This window comes from Terrapene carolina, unplaced genomic scaffold (genome assembly GCF_002925995.2).
Source record: "Terrapene carolina triunguis isolate 2854851 unplaced genomic scaffold, T_m_triunguis-2.0 Scaffold131, whole genome shotgun sequence".
In the NCBI taxonomy this organism is placed as follows: Eukaryota; Metazoa; Chordata; order Testudines; family Emydidae; genus Terrapene; species Terrapene triunguis.
The window spans coordinates 23,508,012-23,530,988 of NW_020664482.1; the positions used below are offsets into that span (position 1 = coordinate 23,508,012).

At 48.8% G+C, this 22,977-nt stretch overlaps 1 protein-coding gene across 1 annotated transcript in view; it reads right to left on the bottom strand.

Annotated features, from left to right (window-relative positions):
- LOC112109543 (relaxin receptor 1-like) overlaps positions 1-22,529 on the bottom strand; it is a 42,207-nt gene extending 19,678 nt beyond the window's left edge. Inside the window, exons 1-9 of the mRNA XM_024204109.3 lie at positions 22,403-22,529; positions 21,946-22,054; positions 8,244-8,390; positions 7,379-7,468; positions 6,518-6,623; positions 5,381-5,452; positions 4,082-4,153; positions 3,571-3,642; positions 845-916 (exon numbers count right to left, since the gene is read on the bottom strand). Coding sequence (XP_024059877.2) covers positions 845-916; positions 3,571-3,642; positions 4,082-4,153; positions 5,381-5,452; positions 6,518-6,623; positions 7,379-7,468; positions 8,244-8,390; positions 21,946-21,994 — 680 coding nt within the window. The 5' untranslated portion in view covers positions 21,995-22,054; positions 22,403-22,529. The remainder of the gene's footprint in view (positions 1-844; positions 917-3,570; positions 3,643-4,081; positions 4,154-5,380; positions 5,453-6,517; positions 6,624-7,378; positions 7,469-8,243; positions 8,391-21,945; positions 22,055-22,402) is intronic.
- Between the last annotated feature and the right edge of the window lie 448 nt (positions 22,530-22,977).

The following is a 22,977-nucleotide window of genomic DNA, read 5'->3' on the forward strand; positions in this document are numbered from 1 at the left end:
GGGGCGGGGGGTCCGGGGGACAGTCAGGAGACAGGGAGCAGGGGGCATTTGGATGGGGTGGAGGTTCTGGGGAGGGCGGTCAGGGGATGGGAAGCGGGGGGTTTGGATAAGCGTGGGAGTCCCAAGGGGCGTGTCAGGGGGCGGGGGTGTGGATAGGGATCACGAGATGGGGAACAGGGGGGTTGGATAGGCATGGGGGTCCCGGGAGCCTGTCAGGGGGCGGGGATGTGGATAGGGGTCGGGGCAGTCAGGGGACAGGGATTGGGGGGGTTGGATAGGGGGTGGGGTCCTGGAGGGATGATTAGGGGTGGGGGGTCCCGGGAGGGGGCGGTCAGGGGATAAGGAGCGGGGGGGAGGGGTTGGGTTGAATGGGTCGGGGGTTCTGAGGGGGGTAGTCAGGGGGCGGGAAGTGGGAGGGGGCGGATAGAGGGTGGGGGCCAGGCTGTTTGGGGAGGCACAGCCTTCCCTACCTGGCCCTCCATACAGTTTGCAACCCCAATGTGGCCCCAGGCCAAAAAGTTTGCCCACCCCTGATCTAAAACAAAGAAAATCCTGCTTTCCTGATCCCCACACTCCCTTTTCCTTCAAGGTAACATATTCTGTCAACCTCTTGAAACATACACATAAATTGTGTAGCCTTAGCATTACTGTTGATACATTTTTTCACTCTTATTTTTATAGTAAATGTAATGAGGTCATGAAAAATGTTCACTTTAAGTAAGGGATCACCAGCCTGAAATGGTTGAGAAACACTGGCCTAGGGGATGGGAATGAAAGATGCAGCATCAAGGACATTATGGAAGTGGGACCCCCAGAGACCCCAGAGGACTGGCTACAGACTTACAGAAAGTACAGAGATTTCAACCCCACAAAAGTCGCTGGGAGGATCTTGGCAATTCTGTTGTTATCCAGCATTCTGAAATGAGAAGAGGGAAACCAGAAGAACAGACTTTAGATGGAGAGGCAACTCCATAGGAACAAAGTAGGGGCTCTACTAGGTTAGGAAGGAGAGACCGTCTCACAAGCTTACATTTAGGTCTAAATTGTCCCTACGGGAGGTGGTTTCTTCCTTTTCTCCCTGACAGCAGAAATTCAGGTAACATCAGCTTCCTCCTCTCCTTCACTGCTTGGTCCCTCCCCCGTCCATCTTCACCCCCCACCCAAGCCAGAGGAGATGAGTACATAGATCACCCCTTTGAATTTCCACCCAGAGCATTCTGGCTGATGTGCTTACTCCGAGTTCAGAGTCTGGTTTCTTTCACAATCAGGGGGCTGCTGGATTTTTTTCTTTTGCTACAAAAATAAATGTTAAATTAAAAGTCCACTTGGGGAATTTGAGATTTAAGGGCACGTCCGGCTCCCCCAAAGATTTTGTGACCAGGTTCGCCTGAATATCTGGGATAATACTCGAACAGTGGGATTCATTAGGCTGGGCAAGATGCCGCTGAGGCCAAGAGCTTAGCAAGATTCCCACGTGGATTAGACCTCTATATGGTTAAGGAGAACATCACAGTGATATTAGATGGGACTCTAAAGGGCTGGGGGCCTGGGAAGTTCTCTCTCCAGGCTTAGCTAAGGTCAATAAGGCAGCCATCTTGCAAAGCAGACATTATTGTTCTACTTCGCTAATGATCCCTGTATGGGCTCCATATGCAGCACCACAGACCTGAGGAAGAACTGCCTGGGTGCCCATACAGGGATCACTAGAGAAGAGGAACAATAATGTCTGCTTTGCAAGATTGCTGCCTTACTGAGCTTAGCTCAGCCTGGAGAGAGAACTTCCCAGCACTTCAGAGTCCCATCCTCATAATTTGCGACCTGATCAACCAACCTCTCCCTTAAATAGCCTAGAAAAAACCTGAGCAGCAGCTCACTCAGGGTGGTCCAGAGTGCCAGTCTGCCACCAAATCTTTGTGGGGAGCCAGGCTGGCATATGCACACACACTGCCATGCCTGATCAGACCAGTATTTGGTCCACCTAGACCAGTATCCTGTCTCCAATAGTGGCCAGCAATGGATGCTTCAGAACGTTCAAGAAACCCCATTGTGGGCAATTACGGAGTAACCTGCCCAGAGAGAATGTTTCTTCCTAACCCCATAGGTTACCAGTTGGCTTATAGAATCATAGAATCATAGAATATCAGGGTTGGAAGGGACCTCAGGAGGTCATCTAGTCCAACCCCGTGCTCAAAGCAGGACCAATTCCCAACTAAATCATCCCAGCCAGGGCTTTGTCAAGCCGGGCCTTAAAAACCTCCAAGGAAGGAGACTCCACCACCTCCCTAGGCAACGCATTCCAGTGCTTCACCACCCTCCTAGTGAAATAGTGTTTCCTAATATCCAAACTAGACCTCCCCCACTGCAACTTGAGACCATTGCTCCTTGTTCTGTCATCTACCACCACTGAGAACAGCCGAGCTCCATCCTCTTTGGAACCCCCCCCCCCTCAGGTAGTTGAAAGCAGCTATCAAATCCCCCCTCATTCTTCTCTTCTGGAGACTAAACAATCCCAGTTCCCTCAGCCTCTCCTCATAAGTCATGTGCTCCAGACCCCTAATCATTTTTGTTGCCCTCCGCTGGACTCTTTCAAATTTTTCCACATCCTTCTTGTAGTGTGGGGCCCAAAACTGGACACAGTACTCCAGATGAGGCCTCACCAATGTCGAATAAAGGGGAACGATTAAGTTCCTCGATCTGCTGGCAATGCCCCATCTTATACAGCCCAAAATGCCATTAGCCTTCTTGGCAACAAGAGCACACTGTTGACTCATATCCAGCTTCTCGTCCACTGTGACCCCTAGGTCCTTTTCTGCAGAACTGCTCCCTAGCCATTCGGTCCCTAGTCTGTAGCAGTGCATAGGATTCTTCCGTCCTAAGTGCAGGACTCTGCACTTGTCCTTGTTGAACCGCATCAGGTTTTTTTTGGCCCAATCCTCCAATTTGTCTAGGTTCCTCTGTATCTGATCCCTACCCTCCAGTGTATCTACCACTCCTCCCAGTTTAGTGTCATCTACAAACTTGCTGAGGGTGCAGTCCACACCATCCTCCAGATCATTAATAAAGATATTAAACAAAACCGGCCCCAGGACCAACCCTTGGGGCACTCCGCTTGAAACCGGCTGCCAACTAGACATGGAGCCATTGATCACTACCCGTTGAGCCCAACGACCTAGCCAGCTTTCTATCCACCTTACAGTCCATTCATCCAGCCCATACTTCTTTAACTTGGCGGCAAGAATACGGTGGGAGACGGTATCAAAAGCTTTGCTTTGCTAAAGTCAAGGAATAACACATCCACTGCTTTCCCCTCATCCACAGAGCCTGTTGCAGAAGGGTTTATATCTCTGATATGCTTAATCCCATCTAATATCACTGTGATGTTCTCTTTAACCATATAGAGGTCTAATCCACACAGGAATCTTGCTAAGCTCTTGGCCTCAACAGCATCTTGCCCAGCCTAATGTTCGAGTATTATCCCAGATATTCAGGCAAACCTGGCCTTAAACTCAATTCCATCCCCTTACTCCTCACTGAACCCTGGTGGGCCACCCAATGGAAAGAGGCACTTACAGCCATTCAAGATGATGCAGATCCTGGAAGACTCTTGGCTTCAGCTCAGTGATGTTATTGTGACTCAGGAACCTGGAATTGTTAAAGAGAAGAGAAGAAAAGTGACCTTGGGTTGATGCTGTTGGTTAAACTGGTTTTTATTCATCATCCATTTCCTGCCAGCAGCTCCCCTAAGCCTTATTTTAGGGGTGTGAATGGGGATATCCTCACGTCATCTGCATTTTGCAGGGGCAAGCCTGATTTGGAATGAATCATGTGGGGAGGGGAACATGAGAGAGAAACATTTGTAAGAGCCAGAAGTCCTCCCTCCCCCATAACATGGTGCTCTAATTTCAAACATCGTTCTTGCTGGGGAGGGCGGGTATATTTTGTTCAGCCACATGTCTCCAGAGGTGCTGCTAGACCACGTGCATTTAGGCTGCATTCATTCTGTGCTAAGAGGACTGAAACACGGAGACTGTCAATAACCCCCTCTCCCCTGCGACCCACAACATGAAAACCTTTTACTCACAATATTTTAAGCTTGGAAAGTCCAGCAAAAGCATGGGGCAGTATTGACTGGATTTCGTTGTGCTGTAAGAGGCTGTTTACAAACCAAACAGAAATATCTCAGGGTTAATAGGGTTTCCACAGTGCTCCCAGCCCCTCCTGGTCCCCAGGACTGAATCAAACCTGTATCACTTCTGCACAGATGTACAGAGCGCTAGCAGCCCTGCCCACCCCTCAGAGAGATCAGGACTAAGCAATGAAACAGTCTCTTGCACAGCAATGTACAGCACTCCCATCCCCAGTAGCCCAGGGAGTGAGAGACCAGCACTGGGAATGGACCACAGTGAAGGGGAAGATGTTTTTATGGATAAAAGTACAGGACTGGCAGTCAGGAGTTGGGGGCTTGAGCCTTGGCCCTGCTAACAGGCTTTCTGTGCAACTTTGGGAACGTCACTTCAACGTTCTCTGCCTCAGTTTCCCCATCCGAGGGGAGTGAAGATGAAAGAACAAATGCTTGGAAATCATTAATGGCAGCTCTGAGATCCTGGTGCACTAGAGACAAGCACGGCACTATTATTATTATTACAAGCAAGGACGCTAGGCCGGGATCCAACCTGAAAGAACAAAATCTGTTCTGAGTGATCTCAGATCATAAACTCGCTGACGTGTCAGGCTGGAAATATCTTGTTTACCCAAGTGAAATGACTTGTAGAAAAGGTGCTGGAGTCTTCCAGGACAGAGAGCTGTTTGCTGTTCTCCCCTCTGCCATTTAACAGCCATGTTGGACTCTGAACCTCCCAGACCCCATGTTATGTGAGCAAAAAGGTCACTTTGATTCCTCACCCCCTACTTAGCACATTATAATGGAAGCAGTGCAGGAAGGGCCCATGATATCTATGACAGATACCCACTGACTTCAATGCGCACTGGCTCAGACCACATACAAAATAATACAATCACTGACAGAGCCAGCCAACCACGCTCAGTGATAACTAACTAAGGAACAATTGTAAACAAGGCCTTACCCAACCCTCCCGCTTTCTCTGCTCCTCTGACTCTGAAGCCGAACGCCCAAGAGGCGCGATGGTGGATTATTAAAATGAGAAAAACCGCAGCCTCTGAGGACACAGGGCCCCGCCAGGCTGAAGAAGTCAAGGTCATCATCTCTTGCCTAGCCAAACTGGTCCTGCATAATATGGGCTTATTCTTTAAATGTGGCGCTGCTGACTCAGCAAATTTGCTACTCTTCCTCCTTCCCCCCCCCCCCCCCCCCCCCGTGCCCTTGTCGATGAGCTGGCCGCTCTGAGGGGGTGGTACTTACAGCTTCTCCAGACTTCTGTACATGATAAACTGGTTGTCCCACAGTGAGTGGATTTTATTAATATTCAGAACCCTAGGGAGGGGTGGAAAGAAAAACCAGGGACCACTGATCAAGAAATACGTTGTGAACAATTAAGAAATGCAGGTCTCTTTACTCCCACCAGCCTCCTCCCAGGTAAAGTCCCCTCTTCCTATCTTATCTGAGTAACGTGTGTGAGACGTGTGGCTCTCTGCTATCCATTACTGATCGCATTTGCCAACAGCACTTCTTGAATTGCCAGCATCATTTTTGACACCTGAGGGTTTTGAGTGCTGCAACCCTTCCCCCCCCCCACACACACCCCGATTCCTGTATGCAAATGGCGTTTGCCTGCTCAGACTGAGTAGCCAGGCTCGTTCTGCCATCTGGGCATGCCGCTCAGATGTCATGAGCCCAAAACGCTGCATGGCCTCAAATATCGGACATGCCAATTTTTTAGACAAGGTTCACAGCCCCTTGCAGAGTTATTCATCCTCGGTAGAAAGGGGCTAGAGAAATGCAAAGGGTCCATTATTTAATGCCAATAATCCAGGGAAAGACAACAACTCAGTACAAACTAATGGATGGGAAATTCATTCAGTTTGATGTCAAAATTTTCTTCTTGCCTTCACAGCAAGCACTTTGCAGTTAGGCCCACCCTGGGGGATGAAGCCTGGGGCTCTGGCCAAAAGGCTCACAGTTTACCAGCCATCTCTCCAGCTATTGGTGGCTTAGACCTCTCTTGCCTGATTGGCACAGAGCACCTGGCAGCAGCACCTCCAGCATTAAAATGCAGCCTCATGGGTTTGATCATAGAGGATTAGGGAAAAGCTGAGATTTGAGCATCTGGGGCATCCTTAATCTAAGCGATAAAGGTCTCCTTGTGATAATCCCAGACTCAGTTTGCTAGATAACAGGCACAAATTTCTCTGCATTATCACCTTTGGAACTAGCTTCCTCTGCAGCCTTGCCACTAGGTGGCACTACCCCCTTGATGATTGATGCTATGCAGCACAGTGAGACAGGCTAAAAATGGGAATCACCAGGGCGAATTTCCCACTGGCTCCAATTTTGCAAAGAAAGGGACACATTTACCCCATGGTGGCCCCTGTTACTCACAGCTTCGTCACGTTGGAGGAGACCCAGGGGACAGTGTGCAAGTTCTGGCCGGTGCAGTCTATCATCCTTCCCTGGCACTGGCATTCCTCTGGGAACCGGTCAAGCACTGGGGACAAGCACAAGGGAAACAGTGAGACTGGAGACAGACAGGATCTCAGTATGTGGCTGGGCAGGTGAGCAGATAAAAGGACACACTGGTGAACAGACAGGGGTCAGGGCTGGCTGGATATGTCGGGGTCAAAGGGACAGGGGACGGCAGACACACTCCTAAAGAGCAACACGGGAGCAGTGGAGGGGATGAAAGGAGAGGCAGGGTGTGTGAAGGGAGAGGAGACAGAAGGGGAGAGATGCTTTCTTGAACTTCTCAGGTCTGGGCTGGGAATCTCGCAGGGCCAGCCTTGGTTGGGATATTTCAGCACATCCAGGCCTGGACAGAACCAGGAAGACCAAAAAAGCAGATTCACCCTGGTGGGAGTGAGGGAGGGTGAGTCGAACTCCCCCAAACCTGAGCAAAGCTCAGTCTGAATTTTGGGTTAGGCTCCAGGGTGAGATTTTACCAACTTCCCAGGATCCCAACTTTAGAGCTTGTTCAAACCTCACAGGGTCACGAGGTAGCACCTTTGCCATGCAGAGGCAAGCACGGCACTATTATTATTATTACAAGCAATCCCACTCCAGAGGGAGGGGCGTGAGAGACAGGAATGAAAGAGGGATGATGAGAGGGGAAAGGGGGCAGAGAGAGCACAAAAGGGGAGGAAGCGGGGGAGACAGGAGGGCTTGAGCAGTAGCATGGGGAGGCTGGGGAAGACACAGTAGAAGAGGAGGGAATACAAAGCCAGCCCCAGGAATGGAAATACTCACCACAGACTGGGGTCTCCTCTTCCTCAGTGGCTCTGCTGCCCTTGGTTTGCTGCATGTCATCCAAGATCTGCAGCCACCCGCTATTATCCACTAGAAAAGAGAAGGCAAAAGTCATGCAGGTTTGTCCGCCCCCCCCCTCCCCCCCCGCATCTCACAGCAGATTCACTCACTGCTCCTCCCCATGCCCAGCCTCCCCCAGGCTCGCTCACCCCCACTCTGATTCCTGATCTTAGTGCTGGGAACCACGCGCTTGAGAGACGTTTACATCAGCGCTGGGCCTGAACCAAACGCCTGGATCAGAATACCCCTGAACTCGGAGGGAGGGAATTCAGAATCTGAACTGAAGCTGGTTCTTGCAGTTGGAGCCCATTTTTATAAGCCTTAGATCCGAATCCCCTGAAACATGGGGTGTTCAAAACCTGGATCCAGCCCCATGTTTGGTGACTTCAGCCCATCTCTAGTTTACGCTAGCTCCTGCCCACTACCCCTTTGACTCCCTACTGTGTCCTGACAGGATATTCCTCTTCTGCTGGGTCTTACATTCCTACATTTAAAGCTGGGGTGATCTCCATCTGACAACCCCATACCTAGACATCTGTGTCATTATTAGAAGGTCAGAGGAAATTGTACTCTCCCAGTAAGAGATTTATACCTTCAGTGATCGCTGCAAGGCAGCCAGGTAACCATAAGTGACCCTTAAAGTCTGCCCCTGTGTTCCTGTTCCTAGAATCCCCTTGAATATATTGGTGGTTCTGGATCTGGGATTTCCAGGTCCACATGGTTTATTAACTACAGGGCATCTGCCTTTGGTCTGGCGGCAAGGAGAAATGGAAAGAGGGGACAGGCTGTGAGGTTAGCTAATTACCGCAGTTCTCTTCGTCAGCGCCGTTGTCGCAGTCCTTCTCTCCGTTGCAGTGCAGGAGCTGGGGTAAACAGACAGACAGGTTGCCACAGGGGAACTGTCCCAAAGGGCAGGCATAGCTGTCCAGCCTGGAATGAACCAGAAGAGACTCTGCCAAAGGAAAGCAAGACACAGTCAAAAAGCATCCTTGAACAGGCCAGTCCCCTGTCCCCGCCTACGGCTGGCTTAAGACCCACCTCTCACCCTTGGCTTACTAGTGCTGATCTTGCCAGGACACGGCAATCCATTACTGTATGGTACCCTATTACTGCACATTAGCCCAGTCCCATCTGGCATGACTTATCAGTGGGATTCTAGCAGCACCAGTCCATCTGGACTATGCTCCTTGATTGTTCAGATGTCTCCCAGTGCTCTGGCAGGGTCTGAGAACTGCAAAGAGCAGACATGCCCTGACATTGTAAGAGCATGAAGAGATGTCTCACCATAGCCAAGAGACATTTCCCCTCCTCCCTCTCAAATGAGAGAACAGGAAACAGAAGCAGTAGCAAATTCTGCACCGCCATCCGACGATTCCATCTGGGACAGTGGAGGCATCTCAGAAAACGCTTGCAGAAAAATCATCATTATGAAAAAGAATCCAGCACAGGTCAGCAGTGATGGCAAGACGTGCTCATCAAATGGCTGTTTTGTGGCCAACGTGACAGACATGCCACAAAATCACCAGGACAGTTAATACTAATAGATTCTGCCACCGGATTATTGCTATTTACTGAGAACCATACAGCTTGCTGCTGTACATTATGTAAGGGGAGAGCTGGTTCTTGTGGTATGAAGCTCACCATGGCACTATGTTCGATACAGACACAGACACATAGTCTCCTTTTGTAACTTGGTTAATTTAGTTTTTAAATCCTCATTATCTGCTGGGTGAATGGCCCTTGAAATGCCTGACAGGAGAAGGGGTGAGGTTCAGGAGGAATTTGGTTGGTCATTGAGGCTGAAGTCCCCTAGAGGGTTGGGTTTCATGGGAATGGATAAGGCACATTGAGGGTGATGAAGAAGGGGAGCCATGCTGTGCCTGCTCTGAGGAGAAATCGAGGCCATCGGTCTCCGGGACTGTCAATCCAGCATCTTTCCCCACCACAAGAAAACTACAAAGGAGGACACGAGACCCGACACTGACTTCCCGTCTACATGACTCACTCCAAAGTGTCCTCCCTCTGGGCTTTGGGTGGCAGGACTGCTCCGCAGGACATGGGCCATGCTCGGTGGGGTATGTGTGAGGTGACGGGGTGCCAGCGACAATCAAGATAAGGCCCTTTAGGCAAGAGGTCGCTGTCACTCCTACTCTGTTTGGAGCTGAAACCCACTTATGTTCCAAGGGGGAGTAAAATAACTCCTGCTGGGTCAGACATCAGATCTCCAGGGCTGGCCAGGTTACTTCCAGCCAACATGGGGTCACTCCCTAATGAGACACAAAGGAGTTGGAGATCTATTAGACTGTGAAATGGTGGCTGCTGCATCCTTTATGTCACTGAAAATCAGACTGGAGAATAGACTGTAGGGGCCAAACCTGCACTGGCCAGGGAGCTGGACTAGATGGGACCTCGGCAGAGGAGCAGGAGGTGGCTTGACTCACACTGACTGCTCTTCTAAGATGGCAGCAACCTCAGGAAAAGGTGTAGAGGGACCCTCTGGTGTGGGGAGTGACAGCCCCTTCTCTGGAGTGGTTCCAGGCGGCACAGCAGAGAGGCAGCTTGGTGTACAGGCAGAACTGGGAACAGGAGGTCTTTTCATGGAGTTACGTACGCCAAGGAAAGCAGAAGAGACTCAGACACATTATTAACTACAGTATAACAAACCAGCTCCATAGCCCTCTGGAAAAGCCACCCTCCCCTGAGGTGCAGTTCACTCCCTGTGATCATTAGCCTCAGTAACTTAAACCTCCACTTTGCGGAGCCCTTTCCGTCAGGCAGCTCTGAAACATCAATCAGAGCTTCAAAGCACCCCAGCCACTCAGCTCTGTTCATTAATATCCTACAATTAACTGTGTCAAAAGCACTCTCCAGATCAAGCAAAATGTTTCCATGCACTCGCCTTTGATCAGGGCCCGAGGAAGCTATCGCAGTCTATGGCTGTGACAGAACAGTGTGAACAGCCCGGGCTTGTCATTCAAGGTTTTCTGCTGCTGCTAACATTCCCACGGATAGTGGCTGATGGTCTGTGTTTAACACTGAAGACGCATCTATTAGCTGATTTCATAATGTGGGGCAGTGAGTGTCATTTGTACCACTCACCATTTCACCTGGCAATGGATGTGCTTTGGGTGGTTGGGTCATTTCTCCTCTCCCTCCTCCCTCCCCCAATCCCTGAGTCCCAAGGATTCAAGCTGGTGTATTTTACTGAGACGATTATGACCCCAGAGGCAAGTTGTAATAAAAAGAAGAGGAACGTGGAGACAGGACTGGCAGCAGGTATAAGTGGTATAAGTCAGTGTCGAAGCCGGCACTTAGTCTAAAGCAGTCCCTGCCCCAAGCAGCTTGCGGTTTAGCTTAGAGAGCTACAGTCCAAACAGTCAGAGGTGGGAGAGAGGCATCAGTCCCAGTCAAAGTTGGCCCGTGGTGGAAGGCAAGGGGAATGAATTTTAAAGGGAGATCTGTGAGTCTCAAAGAGGAGCTGCAGGAGAAGACTGTTCCAAGTGTAGGGGCATGTGGGCAATCTATCTCTTTACGGGTGGCAGGATGCAATAGAAACACAGACAGCATGCTATGTGCTTGGAAAGCTGCCACAGCTGCAGGATAGCAGAGAGGGCGGTGACCCTTTCCTCCCTTCCAAGTGCCCCTCTGAACATGGCTTTATTCTGGGTCAATCACAGGGTTATAAGATTCCTAGGGGCTAACAGAATTTCTCCTACTGGTGGTGAGGGGAGTTCACAGACCATCGGGGTCATCACAACACTGTTCCCGGCACCCCCCTTCCTCGTGCCTCGTGGGGAGGATTGCAGCCGGGTTTTGCAGCAGGAGTCACCGAACTCTTAGGCAGCAAAGATCCCAATTTCTCGCCACTGCCCTCAGTGACCAGAGAAATGCAGAGAGTATGCTAGCGCCACAGAATTGATTCTAATCAGAATGGTCCTTCCGTGAAGCATAGACATCTCTTTAGGGTTTGGCCCATTTCTAGAGAGGTGCTCCAGAGGACAAGGAAAAGGAGCAGATGGAACTCAAAGCAGTTTGCAGTGAACAGGCTACACCCTAGAAGCTGCCTCTGATTTACTACGCCAGTGGCTAATAGCAGGGAGCACACAATATGCACAGTGACGTTATTTATAGTGCAAAATAGTACCCAAAAGTTGCTACACCCTGGGCAGACGCAGTCCCTATCCTGAACACTTTACAGTCTCACCAAAGGCTCATCTGCATGAATGCCCTATCTTTTCACAGGCTGACGCTGCCTGGATCGGAAGTATTTTTCCACATTAACTCAGTGTTTCAGCAGCCTCTCTGTAACAATTGGTTGGAGCAGCAAAACAGCAGACCCTGGCAGGGTCCCCAGCCGTATATCTTCCACATGGGCCCTGGGGACCCGTTAACCTTTTATCAGATTTATTGACGCATCTGGGATGTTTGTTCTGAGGGAAACATGGTCCCAAAATGCCTGCAACACCCTCTGGAGCTAATCAACATGATTAAAAGTGTTTAATATTTGGAGCAGCAATAGACTTTGAATCCATGAATCTTTCCCTAAAAAACTGGAGCTTTCCCAAAAACCGCTGGAGAGAGCTATATCCATCCTAGGCCATAAAACTGATCTGAACAACATTTCTAACAGCCACAGCCAGTGCTTGTCCTCCTTGCTACATCTTAAGTTACAACACAGAGCCATTTGTGGGCAAAGTTGCAACTTCTTAGAACTGTTCTAGGTGCAGCGTGGGCACTTCGGGCATGTTCCAGAACCTGAGAATTAATCTACTAGTTGGGATCAAACAGAACCCCGCCCCCCGCCCCCCCGAGCTCTTTCTTTCCCGTTTTGAAGGCAGCATCTGACGTTAGCTGGGGAGTATTCAGTATCACACGTCAATGTCTGGGCATCTCCAACAGCTGGGTCTGCTCTCCTTCCATCAGAGCTGGAGACACCTCAGGATTCCATTTCAGGCTCTGCCTGGGGTCAGTGTCTCCATTGCAGAGCTCTGAATATGTAGTTCTCTTATTTAAAGTGAATGTATTTATTTAGGCTCATATCAGACATCAAGACGCGTCTGTCCTGAGCTCCAGACACCACCTCTGCCCCAAAAGCCTGGGGAGATAGATGGGTCTTGTACCCTGCCCTGAAAATCAGCAGGATCAAGCCATTTCAGCCAAAGCAAGGAGTCCGTTCCAAAGTGGAGGGCTCCTCACAGAGAACATTCTGCCATCAATCAGCCTCCTCTCTCCTATACCAAGGGGGTTCCAGCTTGAGCACCCCCAATGCCACAGAAGGAGAGAGCTGCCTCTGCAGCATACAGGTCCCAAGCTATTCAGGGGGACTTTGGAGGTAAACACAGACTGCACCTGGAAGCCAACAGGCAGCAGCCAATGCTGACTCTGGAGCCCTTGTGCCATGTACTTCCAACAAAATAGACCACCGTCGCAGTCTGCCGAAGTTCCCCGTGTAGGCCATGTTGCAGCAGCGTAGTATGGAGGAGACAAAGACATGGCTTTCGGTAGCAAAGTCCATGTCAATAGCATGCTCCAGGCCAAACAAGGATGAAAAAAGCCATTTTGGTCACTGCAGCTCCACCAGCCTCTAACAGCAACGCTGGACCAACGATCACCCCAGATGGCAAACTCTGACCACACCTGGCAGACACACCTGGCAAAAGAAGGACTTCCCCTGCCAACCAACTCCACCACAGTTTTACCTGCATTGACTTCAGACATGTAGCTCTCATCCATGCCCTGGTCTCAGACACTGGGCAAGGCTTTCAACAGCACTGATTGGGTCAGATGAGCTGCAAATATAGCTGGGTTTCATCACATCTCCCCATCAGCCCTCCCAACAGCCCCATATACTCATTGAACAGGAGGGGAGGCAAGGTGGAACCCAGCCCCCTTAGGGATGCTGAGCAATTGCTCATCACCAGCCATTGGGAACTTTCAGTAAGGAATGAACAGAGCCCCAAGATCATCCTTGTCCACTTCTGCTACTTTCTGCAGGAGTCTATAGCCTCTCTCAATCAACAGTATCGGAGGTAGAGCTAACAGTGACAGTATGGACATCTGCTCTTCCTACAACATGATGGTGAAAATCTACTGGACTGATAGCCCTGGAGACTGAGGGTCCACAAAAGAAGTACAGCCCCGGTAGCAGCAGGGTAAGTGTCCCTCACCAGTGTGACCAGAGTTCAATCTCCATGGTTCAGTCAGTCCATAACTTCTGTACTAAACATGCCTACGAGGGAATCGAGAGGTGTTAGTTGTGTTTTCAGGGATGCAGTTGCCTGCCCACTGGGAGATGGGCCGAGACTCACCGTTTATTTCACAGAGGGGATGGTCTAGCTGTCCAAGACAAAACTGGGTGCCAGAATTCCTGAGTCCTAGGCTTGCCTCTGACTTAGGGGAAATCATTTCTCTCCAGAAAAGGGGTAATAATATTTCCCTCCCCCATAGGCAGACTGTGAAGATCAATTCGCTAATGTTTAGAAAGGGCTTTGAGGTGAAAGGCTCCATGACTTACTGACAATCCCCAAGCCTGCTCTGGTTCCTGATCCCGGAAATGAATGTGAAGTGCTCTCCCAGCACGTTCTAATAGATCTTGAATTTCACATCCACAGAAATCCACTGGAGGCACCTTGATCAACCCCAGCTTCCCACCGATAGTCACATTCGGATCCCTTCCAGTCCCTGCTAATGACACCTTTATATTAATCATTGGCTGGGAGGCGGGTGTCAAATCAATCTGGGTAGAAGGGAACAAACTTATTTGGGGTCCCTCACTTCAGAGCCTGAGAGACCCTCATGGCTAGAACATCCAGAGTAGTTCCCACAGATTGAATCCAATCTTAATGCACCACCATGTTTCCCTTCATATACACTGGAGTATATCGGTTGCAAAAAATACTATTGAAGAGCAACAGGAAAAAACTGCAGTGGCCGATTACAGCCTTGTCCTCCTGGGGTTAAAACACTGCAATCAGGAGATCTGGGCTGTACTCCCACCTCTGCCAGGCTTGATCTCAACACATCTACGAACAGCTGCCTGGTCACGTTTGTGGAAAGCTAGAGACAGCAAACAAATGGACAAACGTTTCAAAGGACGGTTTGCAGCTATGAGCTACATTCAGGCAAACCACTGCCTGTTGGACAATCACGGCAAGGATGGCTCCAAGTTATTTTCAGGTGAGTTAAACAGTGCGGCTCTCTCTCCTCTCTCTTACTTTCCATGCTGCACCTTTTGTTGCACTCTCCCTGTGTTTGAGCGCCAGGAGTTTTTCTGCAGGAGATGGACAGAGTTGCTGCCACAAATACCAGAGGGATTAATAATGGCCTAGGATGCAGATGCTGGCAATGGGGATCACGTGGCCCTTTCTGTAAGAGTCAGGGCTTACCCCAGTCTCCCTGGCCAAAATTTCTTCTCTTACCAATTTTGTACAGTTCACTGTGCTTCTGCACCCTATTGCCCACCACCCCAGAGGTGGCTGCATTTCTGTGGGCTCTTTATAAATTGCTTTGACATCTTTGGGGATCACAGTGGCAAATATATCTATGCAAACCAAAGGTATGCAAAACAAATATGGAGGTGTTATGTACATATTCACAATCCATGAAAAGAACTTAGCTAATGTTTCTCTGGAACTTTTAAAATATATCCCTCATCTTATATTCATTTTTTGCAAGCTTTGTAATTTCACTTATGTTTTATTACTACATTATCTGAAGTGGCTTGCACAAATAGTTGTGTTAATTGTGTGTTTGGCACAACTTGTGCTCCAGGTGAGGTTGGAGTATATTTATTAAGTGTTTCACTGTGCAGAAGAAGCTTGAAAACATACAGATCGATACCTCATGAAACAGCATGACTGTGCCTCAGCTCTCTCTCACTATGAATGAAGCAAATCTGTGTGTCACCTCTAGTCCGACGAGTTGGACAAAGAATATCTTTTCTCTTCTTATAATACAGCAGATGTAGAACAAACAGATGGTGCAAGAGTCAATGGATGAGTGGGGCAAGCATATTGTATATGTGCTAAGATCTTCTTTTTCTTTTCATGGCACTAGAAGAAGATCAGAGATTCCTAAAGATCCAAAGATTCAAGATATCATCTCACCTTCTCTCTTGTTCTATAAAACACACTGATATCATCTAGAAAACCTTCCATCTCTCTCTCGAGTCATGCCTTCCTGTATCAAAGAATGGCTAGCAGTAAAGGTTCAATTTTCTAAGGATGCTCCCTACCCTTAAATACAGAGGGGAACAATACTAGGGTTTGATTGCTAGCATACGGCCCAATGCTAGAACTCTTACTAATGCATGCAGGGCTGCCCAGAGGATTCAAGGGGCCTGGGGCAAAGCGGGGGAGCGGACATACTCACCGGGTGGTGCTCCGAGTCTGCGGTGGCGGCGGTGGCAGGTCCTTCAGTCGCTCTGCGTCTTCGGCAGCACTGAAGGACCCGCTTCCGAAATGCCACCGAAGACCCGGAGCGACTGAAGGGCCCCCCGCCGCCGAAATGCCGCTGAAGACCCGGACCGCCGCCGGGTAAGTAAAAAGGCGCCTCTAGCCAGGAAAGGGATTCTCGGCCAGGGCTCGAAGGGCCCCTGCGGGGCACGGGGCCTGGGGCAAATTGCCCCACTTGCCCCCCCCTCTGGGCGGCCCTGAATGCATGTAGGCTCAGGGATTTAAATTCTTATGTGGTGCTTACATACCAAGGTGTTAGTCACCCTGTGAATGCCATAGATAGATTATAGACACAGACTTCCTGTGTGCGCTTGGGTAAGTCACTTAACCTTTCTGTGCTGCAGTTCTCCAGCTGTAAAAATGGAGATAATAGCACTTCCCTACCACACAGGGCCATTGTGAGGATAAATACATTAAAGACTGTGAGGCACTCTGATAATGGGGGCCATATAAGTACCTAAGAGAGACAGGATGTGTAATATCATGGATCACCAGGTGGACTGATGATTAAGGACAATCTTACAAACTCTGTTGCACTCACTGTACAGGTAGTTAGATCTTGGAGAAATGTTCAGTTTTAGCTGTGGAGAAGTTCTTTCTATATGCTGAACAGACCACCAGTAAATTTTAATTCTTGCCTGAATCTCTCTGATTTGAATAGTTTCTAGGTAAGCTGCTTCTGCTTTCAGGGAAACAAACACAAATATCGCATTGTGAGTTAAATTATTTGTGGGGAACACTCAAATTGTCCGGAACACTAGCTTACTCAGGGACATATCTTTGTCAGTGACAATCTGCTTCACATACCTCAGATGGTGCTTGCGTGAACAGGCCAGATTCAACAGACTTCACACTGTTCCTGGGCTGGGCAGCTGGCCACAATTTTGGGGGGGAAATAAATGCAATCCATCATTGCTTCTGAAGCTAAAAGTTTTAAGTGAGCTGGAAAGAAAGCTTGAGCAGAGAGGTGTGAGGACTCTGGAATATAGTCACAAATATGGTTGTATATTGTAAAATGAGGAAACTCCCCCATAAAGTCAAAACTGTTAATCACAGTTTTTCTTTTTCAAGAAACTACGGTCTCACTATTGAAGGTGCAACATGGGGTCTGGATCAACAGTATTGGAAAACTCAAGAAGTTAGTAACAATCAGTAACAAAAAGCTTTGTTAAATGTACGTCGGGAATATTGCAAGAAGTTATTGCAAGATACAAAACAACACATGTTAATGCACTGACTAAGGCAGACCCAATTTCGGACTGCTCCCTTAATTTTCTGCAGCACCTGCCTGATTAAATGTAAATCAGGTGGAAATGTAAGGGTCTCTTTCTAGTGGCTCTGGTGTGCTAATGTTTTTCATTAAAAGAGTTTTATTTATTAAAAGTATTTGATGTTGGCAGATCATAGGCAGTAATAAATGTCAGTGCAAAATTAAATAAAAACAGGACGTTGTGTCTCCCCTTCACTTACGTGGGACCATTCTTACGAGCGAGACAAGCGGGATTTGGCCTTGTATATAGGGTGACGTTTGTGTGTGGCCCCTCCAGGAGGCACAGAACACACAAGCTCTGCCCGGGGCCCATCAATGCTCTCTTGGAATTCTGGGCTGGTAGGGGGCAAAATCAGCTCCCAACGTAACTCAAGCAGCGAGGGACCTGCTCTAAGTTCCAGCAGCCCTATGTACATGAATGGATCTGCCCTAGGCGGTGCCTGCAGCAGAGTCATTCTTTCCTGACTTCCTTCTAGCCCCAGCCTGGAAGTCGAAGCAACCCTGCAGCCCAAGCCCTGTGAGCCCGAGTTGGCTGGCACAGGCCAGCCGCAGGTGTCTAGTTGCTGTGTAGACATAGGGGCTTTTACAAGCCCTATCTGCTGCTGCAGAGGTGCTAGAAACTAATGACCCGTGTGCACCTCTTCTATACTGTCCTGGGGACTCAGCTGGTCCCTCCGCAGCATCACTCACATGAAGAGGTGCTGGCAATGGTTCAAGGGGGTCCGACAGCAGCGTCTGTGATGTCATGACCAGTACTAGGAGATCCCCAAACCCTTTCAGAGACAGGGCCTTCAGGCTGCACAGAATGTGGACAAGTTGGGTTAGCTGACCTGCCTGCTAGATTCGATGCTCCCTGGTCTATTTAAGGAGGCTTTTAAAACATAGTCATGATGGGTTTGTTACTACCGCTGTCACATCACGGGTTAACACAGTTGTTACCATTTTTCTCCCCTAATGCTGATCACACACACTGTACTTTGACACTATCAGGCAGGGCTATACAGGTGCCCTGCAAGACAAACAATTCAGGCGTGAATTAAAACACCAACAAAGATAAAGTGCAGATAAAGGATTTAAAATAGAAATCAGGTTGCCAGGATCTGCCAAATGGAAAACCTTTTAAATGCACTGTCGCAGCGGCCCTGAGATCTGGGGCAGAGGGCATTTCACTGACCCATGGCCAGAGATGCCACATGGAACCAATGGGAGGAGAAAGAGAGACTTTCCCTTGCTCAAAAATCTGCTCCTTAGGTCTAAACTGCAGGAACTTCCCAGTCAGGTGACAGCTTCCCCCCTTCTCCTCCTCTGAGGGTTGTGCTATCATTTGCTTTCATGAGACATTCCTATTGACCGTAGTCCCCAGCTGTAGAGGCATCTGGCGCCTGCCCTTCGCAGCCAATGAATGTCACAAATGTACCACTGACTGGAACTGTTGCTGGCGTTGGGATGCTAGGGCCAAATTCTGAGCTCCTTGTTCAGTTCCTACCCAGGGCTGACTCAGGCATAACGCCTGCCATAGCCCATGGGAGGTTTGGCCCAGTGAAGACTTACGGGTCCGAGCCATGATGATGCTGACACGTGCATTCAGAGCCAGAATTTGGGATTTCCCTATGCAGAGAGCCAGAGAGCTATGACTGCTCTCGGCCGTCATTCCCATGAAAAACCCTTCCCCACTCTGTTAAAGGAAGGGTTTGCTGCATCCTGGGTGGTGCCTGGAGCCATAGCACAAATGAGCCCCTCCGGAGCCAATTCCACTTTCTCAACACATGGGTTCTTTATGCTGGGCTCCGGATTTCAGAGCAACCGCAAATGAAACCTAATGAAATAAGTGCAGAAAAAGGACAAGTGGGTAATTAAAGGGAGGAGGAGAGCGGTCCCCAGGGAGCGATGGAAGAAATGGTAACATTTAAATCAGCCCTTAATACGGTGAATGTGTTCATGCTTACATTTCTGGCATCAGGCTAGATTTGGAGGAGAGTGCGTCCGGAGAGGAAAGGGAGAGCAAGAAAAGAGTAATAATGGAGAGAAGCGGTGCTTAACCCTTTATTCTCCTCCTCTCTCCTCTCTTCTATGAAGCCTTGCAGCTAGAAGCCCACATATCATCCGCTCTTTGCCCTGGATTTAAAGATGGGTCCAATTCCAAATATGAATCTTGGATCCACTCCACCCCAGGACTTTGCGTCTAGGGCCCATCTTGACATACACAGCAAGATGTTATTCCATTGCACTCACACATAGAATTCCAGGGTTGGAAGGGACCTCAGGAGGTCATCTAGTCCAACCCCCTGCTCAAAGCAGGACCAATCCCCAAACAGATTTTTGCCCCAGATCCCTAAATGGCCCCCTCAAGGATTGAACTCACAATCCTGGGTTTAGCAGGCCAATGCTCAAACCACTGAGCTATCCCTCCGCATCACGGGGATCTCTGCTATTTCTTTGTTTCAGTTCATTTAGGGCTCAGTCCAGTCAACTGGAATCTTTCCACTGACTTCACTGGGTATTGGATCAGGTCCCAGTGGCACAGCTCCTGTCCCTATATGGAGCTGTGTAAATAACAACAAAGAGTTTATTCACATAGGTTTTCCCAAGAGATGGTATCAAGTTACAAATTCACAGCCAAACCCAAGCTTCTGAGCTGTCCCTTGTGGATCTGGGTTTGGATGATGAACAGCACAAAGTTTGGGATTTCCCTATGCAGAGACCAAGAACATGATTATTATGCAGCATACGAAAATCTGATGGTGGTAAAAGAATCAGAGAAATGCAGGAAAAGGAGGAAAGAACTAATGGAGAGAAGGAAGGGGAAAGAGATGGTAAAGAACTAATGCAAGGAGGGAGATACATTCTGTGTTTCGGAGGAAAGCAAAAGACCCATAATACATGTGACCAGTTGTGCAGTGCTGTGTATTAGACAGTTCCTTCCTGGCCTCTCTACTGATCTGTTTGCACTCTGAAGCTGTAATTCTATTGCCTGGATTGTTATACCAACCTACAGAGCTAGCAGTATTTTTGAGGTCACATCCTGATTTTTGCCTTGCTGGCAAGCTCACTAGCACTGCATGACACCTCAGGGTCTCAGGCTGCAGGCAGTGTCAGGCTGGGGGAGCCCTTTATCAGTTCTTGTTCATGTGGGGCTTGCACCCTGAGGGCTGGGCTTTGGGTCTGGAGTCTGAGCAATCCAAACATTCAAAGTGACGCTCAGGTGAAGTTACCAATCTTTGCCTGGTTTCAAATCTGATACTGCTGTATTCCATGTGTTGTCCTCCCAAAACCATAAACTAACCCAGTCAGTCCAAAACTCAGCATTAGAGACTCACATTCCTCTCTTGATTGCCAGAGCCAGGATCAACGGGAGTGGGTTAGCAACAAACTCAGCCACGAGCGTTTGTTAAACAGAAGTATGGACTAAGCACTGGTCTGGCAACCACACACACCTGAATTACTGTTCTGGCCCTGACCTCCCTTTATGGGGTGGTCTCGGGCAAATCATTTGACTTCTCTGCACTTCAGTCATTCCATTTGTAGAATGGAGATGCTACTGACCTAGTTCACAGGAAGTTGTGATGACTAAGTTACTGTTTCTCCAACAGTAGAAAGGACTATATATAATCATCTCAGTGGATAGTTCCCTAGCACAGTTTTCCATCTCCTGGGCCTTTAGCCAGATTTTCCTGGACTTAAACACTAGAACGCTACATTGCAAAGGCAGATATGTGACTTGGGGGACCTGTTTCTTTCCCCTCAGAAAATCTTTCCCCTCAGATCAGAACCCTGAGCTGGTTTTGAGTTATATTAAGCAACAGGTAAATAATGCAACAAGTAAATACAAAACCAGTGGCACAGATACAGGACCAAAACGTGCAGCCCCTGGGAGGGACGTCTTCTTACACAGAGCCCTTTGGGCCCCTTGGCATGTACCCCTGCCCTTGAGGTCTGGGTATCCCCTTTTGGTGCAGGTACCTGCCTGGAGCACACACACACTCAGACTCATATACAACATGCACATATAATACACACGCCCCTCCCCTATTAACAGCAAGTTACTCACTGTTAAGGTGTGATAGGCTGCTCCAAAACCAAATCATTTTAAGGGAGATGCTAATAAAAAAATTATTTGATTTGAGGGGACGGCGGGTAAAGCCACCCTGGCCTTCTTGCTGGGTTCAATATCTTTCTGCTCTCCACACCACAGGTGGCGACAGGGAAAAGTTTGCAGTGTCATTGGTAAACAGCAAAACAACAAATCAGAGTAAAACTGGCACATTGAAGAACTTGCCACCTTATCCTTTTCTAAAACCCAGCTTAAAGGGTCCCTTTATCATCCTTTCTTTGTCCACTCGGGCCACAAAACTTATACCTGTGTCTGTCAGTGTCAGCTCACCTTAAGACAATGAAATTAACATGGCTTCTCCATCTGCTCTCATTCAAATCTAACATCTCTCTTCCTTCTGGACAAGCCACAGAATTGTAACTTGCCATTGTTTCTCCTTCCCTCTCAGACTCCAGGTAACGTGGAAGCCCAGAACAAATGACAGAACGGACAGAGACATGCAGACACAAAGACATTCTGCTTCAACTAAAGTACTGATGCAGCAAGGAAATAAGGAGACAAATAGTGGTGCAGATTTTGACAGAAATTAGCATTCCATTCTCCATGCAATCCATCCATCCCAGTTAACACGTGTGAGATCTACCCCCAAAACCCTCATTCACAAAACCCATAATCAAACACTTTGATTTTCTCCCCACTTTGAATAAAGTGAACTGCAAACACAGCCACTTACTTGTAACAGCTTGGAAAAGAGAAGGCAGAATAATCAGGAAAAGCTTCATGCCGGCAGCTCTTGCGACTATAATCCCAGGCTAGAAAAGATTGAGAAGTCTTCTGGGTTACTGTAAAGCAAGAAGAGGAAGGGGAGGAGGGAAGGGAATTCTGGAGATGATGTGGCTCTTCTTTTGCTAACATGTACACGTGTGCTCTGCTCTCCTAGAAATGCACACACCAGCCCACGACATGGTGCAGGCTTCTCTCTGCAAGGTGCTGTTGGCCTCCGTCAAGCCACGTTTCTTCCTGCACCCCAAACTAGTGAAAGTGGCACGCAGCCCCAGGACCAGAAGATATTTGCAGTTCCTCTCACCCTCACATTTAAGTTCGCGGGGGTGGGGAATCTTCCTTCGCCACCGGAGTTAGGTGGTCGACCTTTCCCCCCCCCTCCCCCCGCTTGCACCTTGCTCACCTACCTCTATGGAAATGGCACATGAACCTGAAAGGATCTGGTTTAAAATGCAGAAGGCTCAATTGCTTTGTTTCACTTGTCTCTGCTGAGGAGGATTCCAAAGGCAAACAGCCCTTTAGTCCTTGCTATGTGTCTGCTGATTCAGATGATTGTGCAGCTGAAGGGAGCTGAGTCTCTGAGTGGCTTCCCTGCAGGATGCCCAGGTCCTGACTAGGAGATGAGAGGAGGGGGTGATTTTTTTCAATGGCATAACGAGGACCTGGCAAGAGGGCCCTCTGCTGGACATGACTTCTAATGAACACTGCTTCAGATGAGCAATGTCTCTCTTCCTTACGGTTGGTCTACACACACAGTTGTACCGCTTTACCTATAACAGATGAGTGAAGTGGTACAACCACCCTAGCATGGACTCAATTGTATCCATATAAAAGTGCTTATACCAGTACGGCTATTCCCATAGTGGAGGAGGAATAGACGCCTTTATACTGATATCTCTGTGTCCACACTAGCAAACATACTAGGATAACTAACTGTAAAATTTCACACTCTCCCCCTCAACCAAAATAGTTACACAGCTAC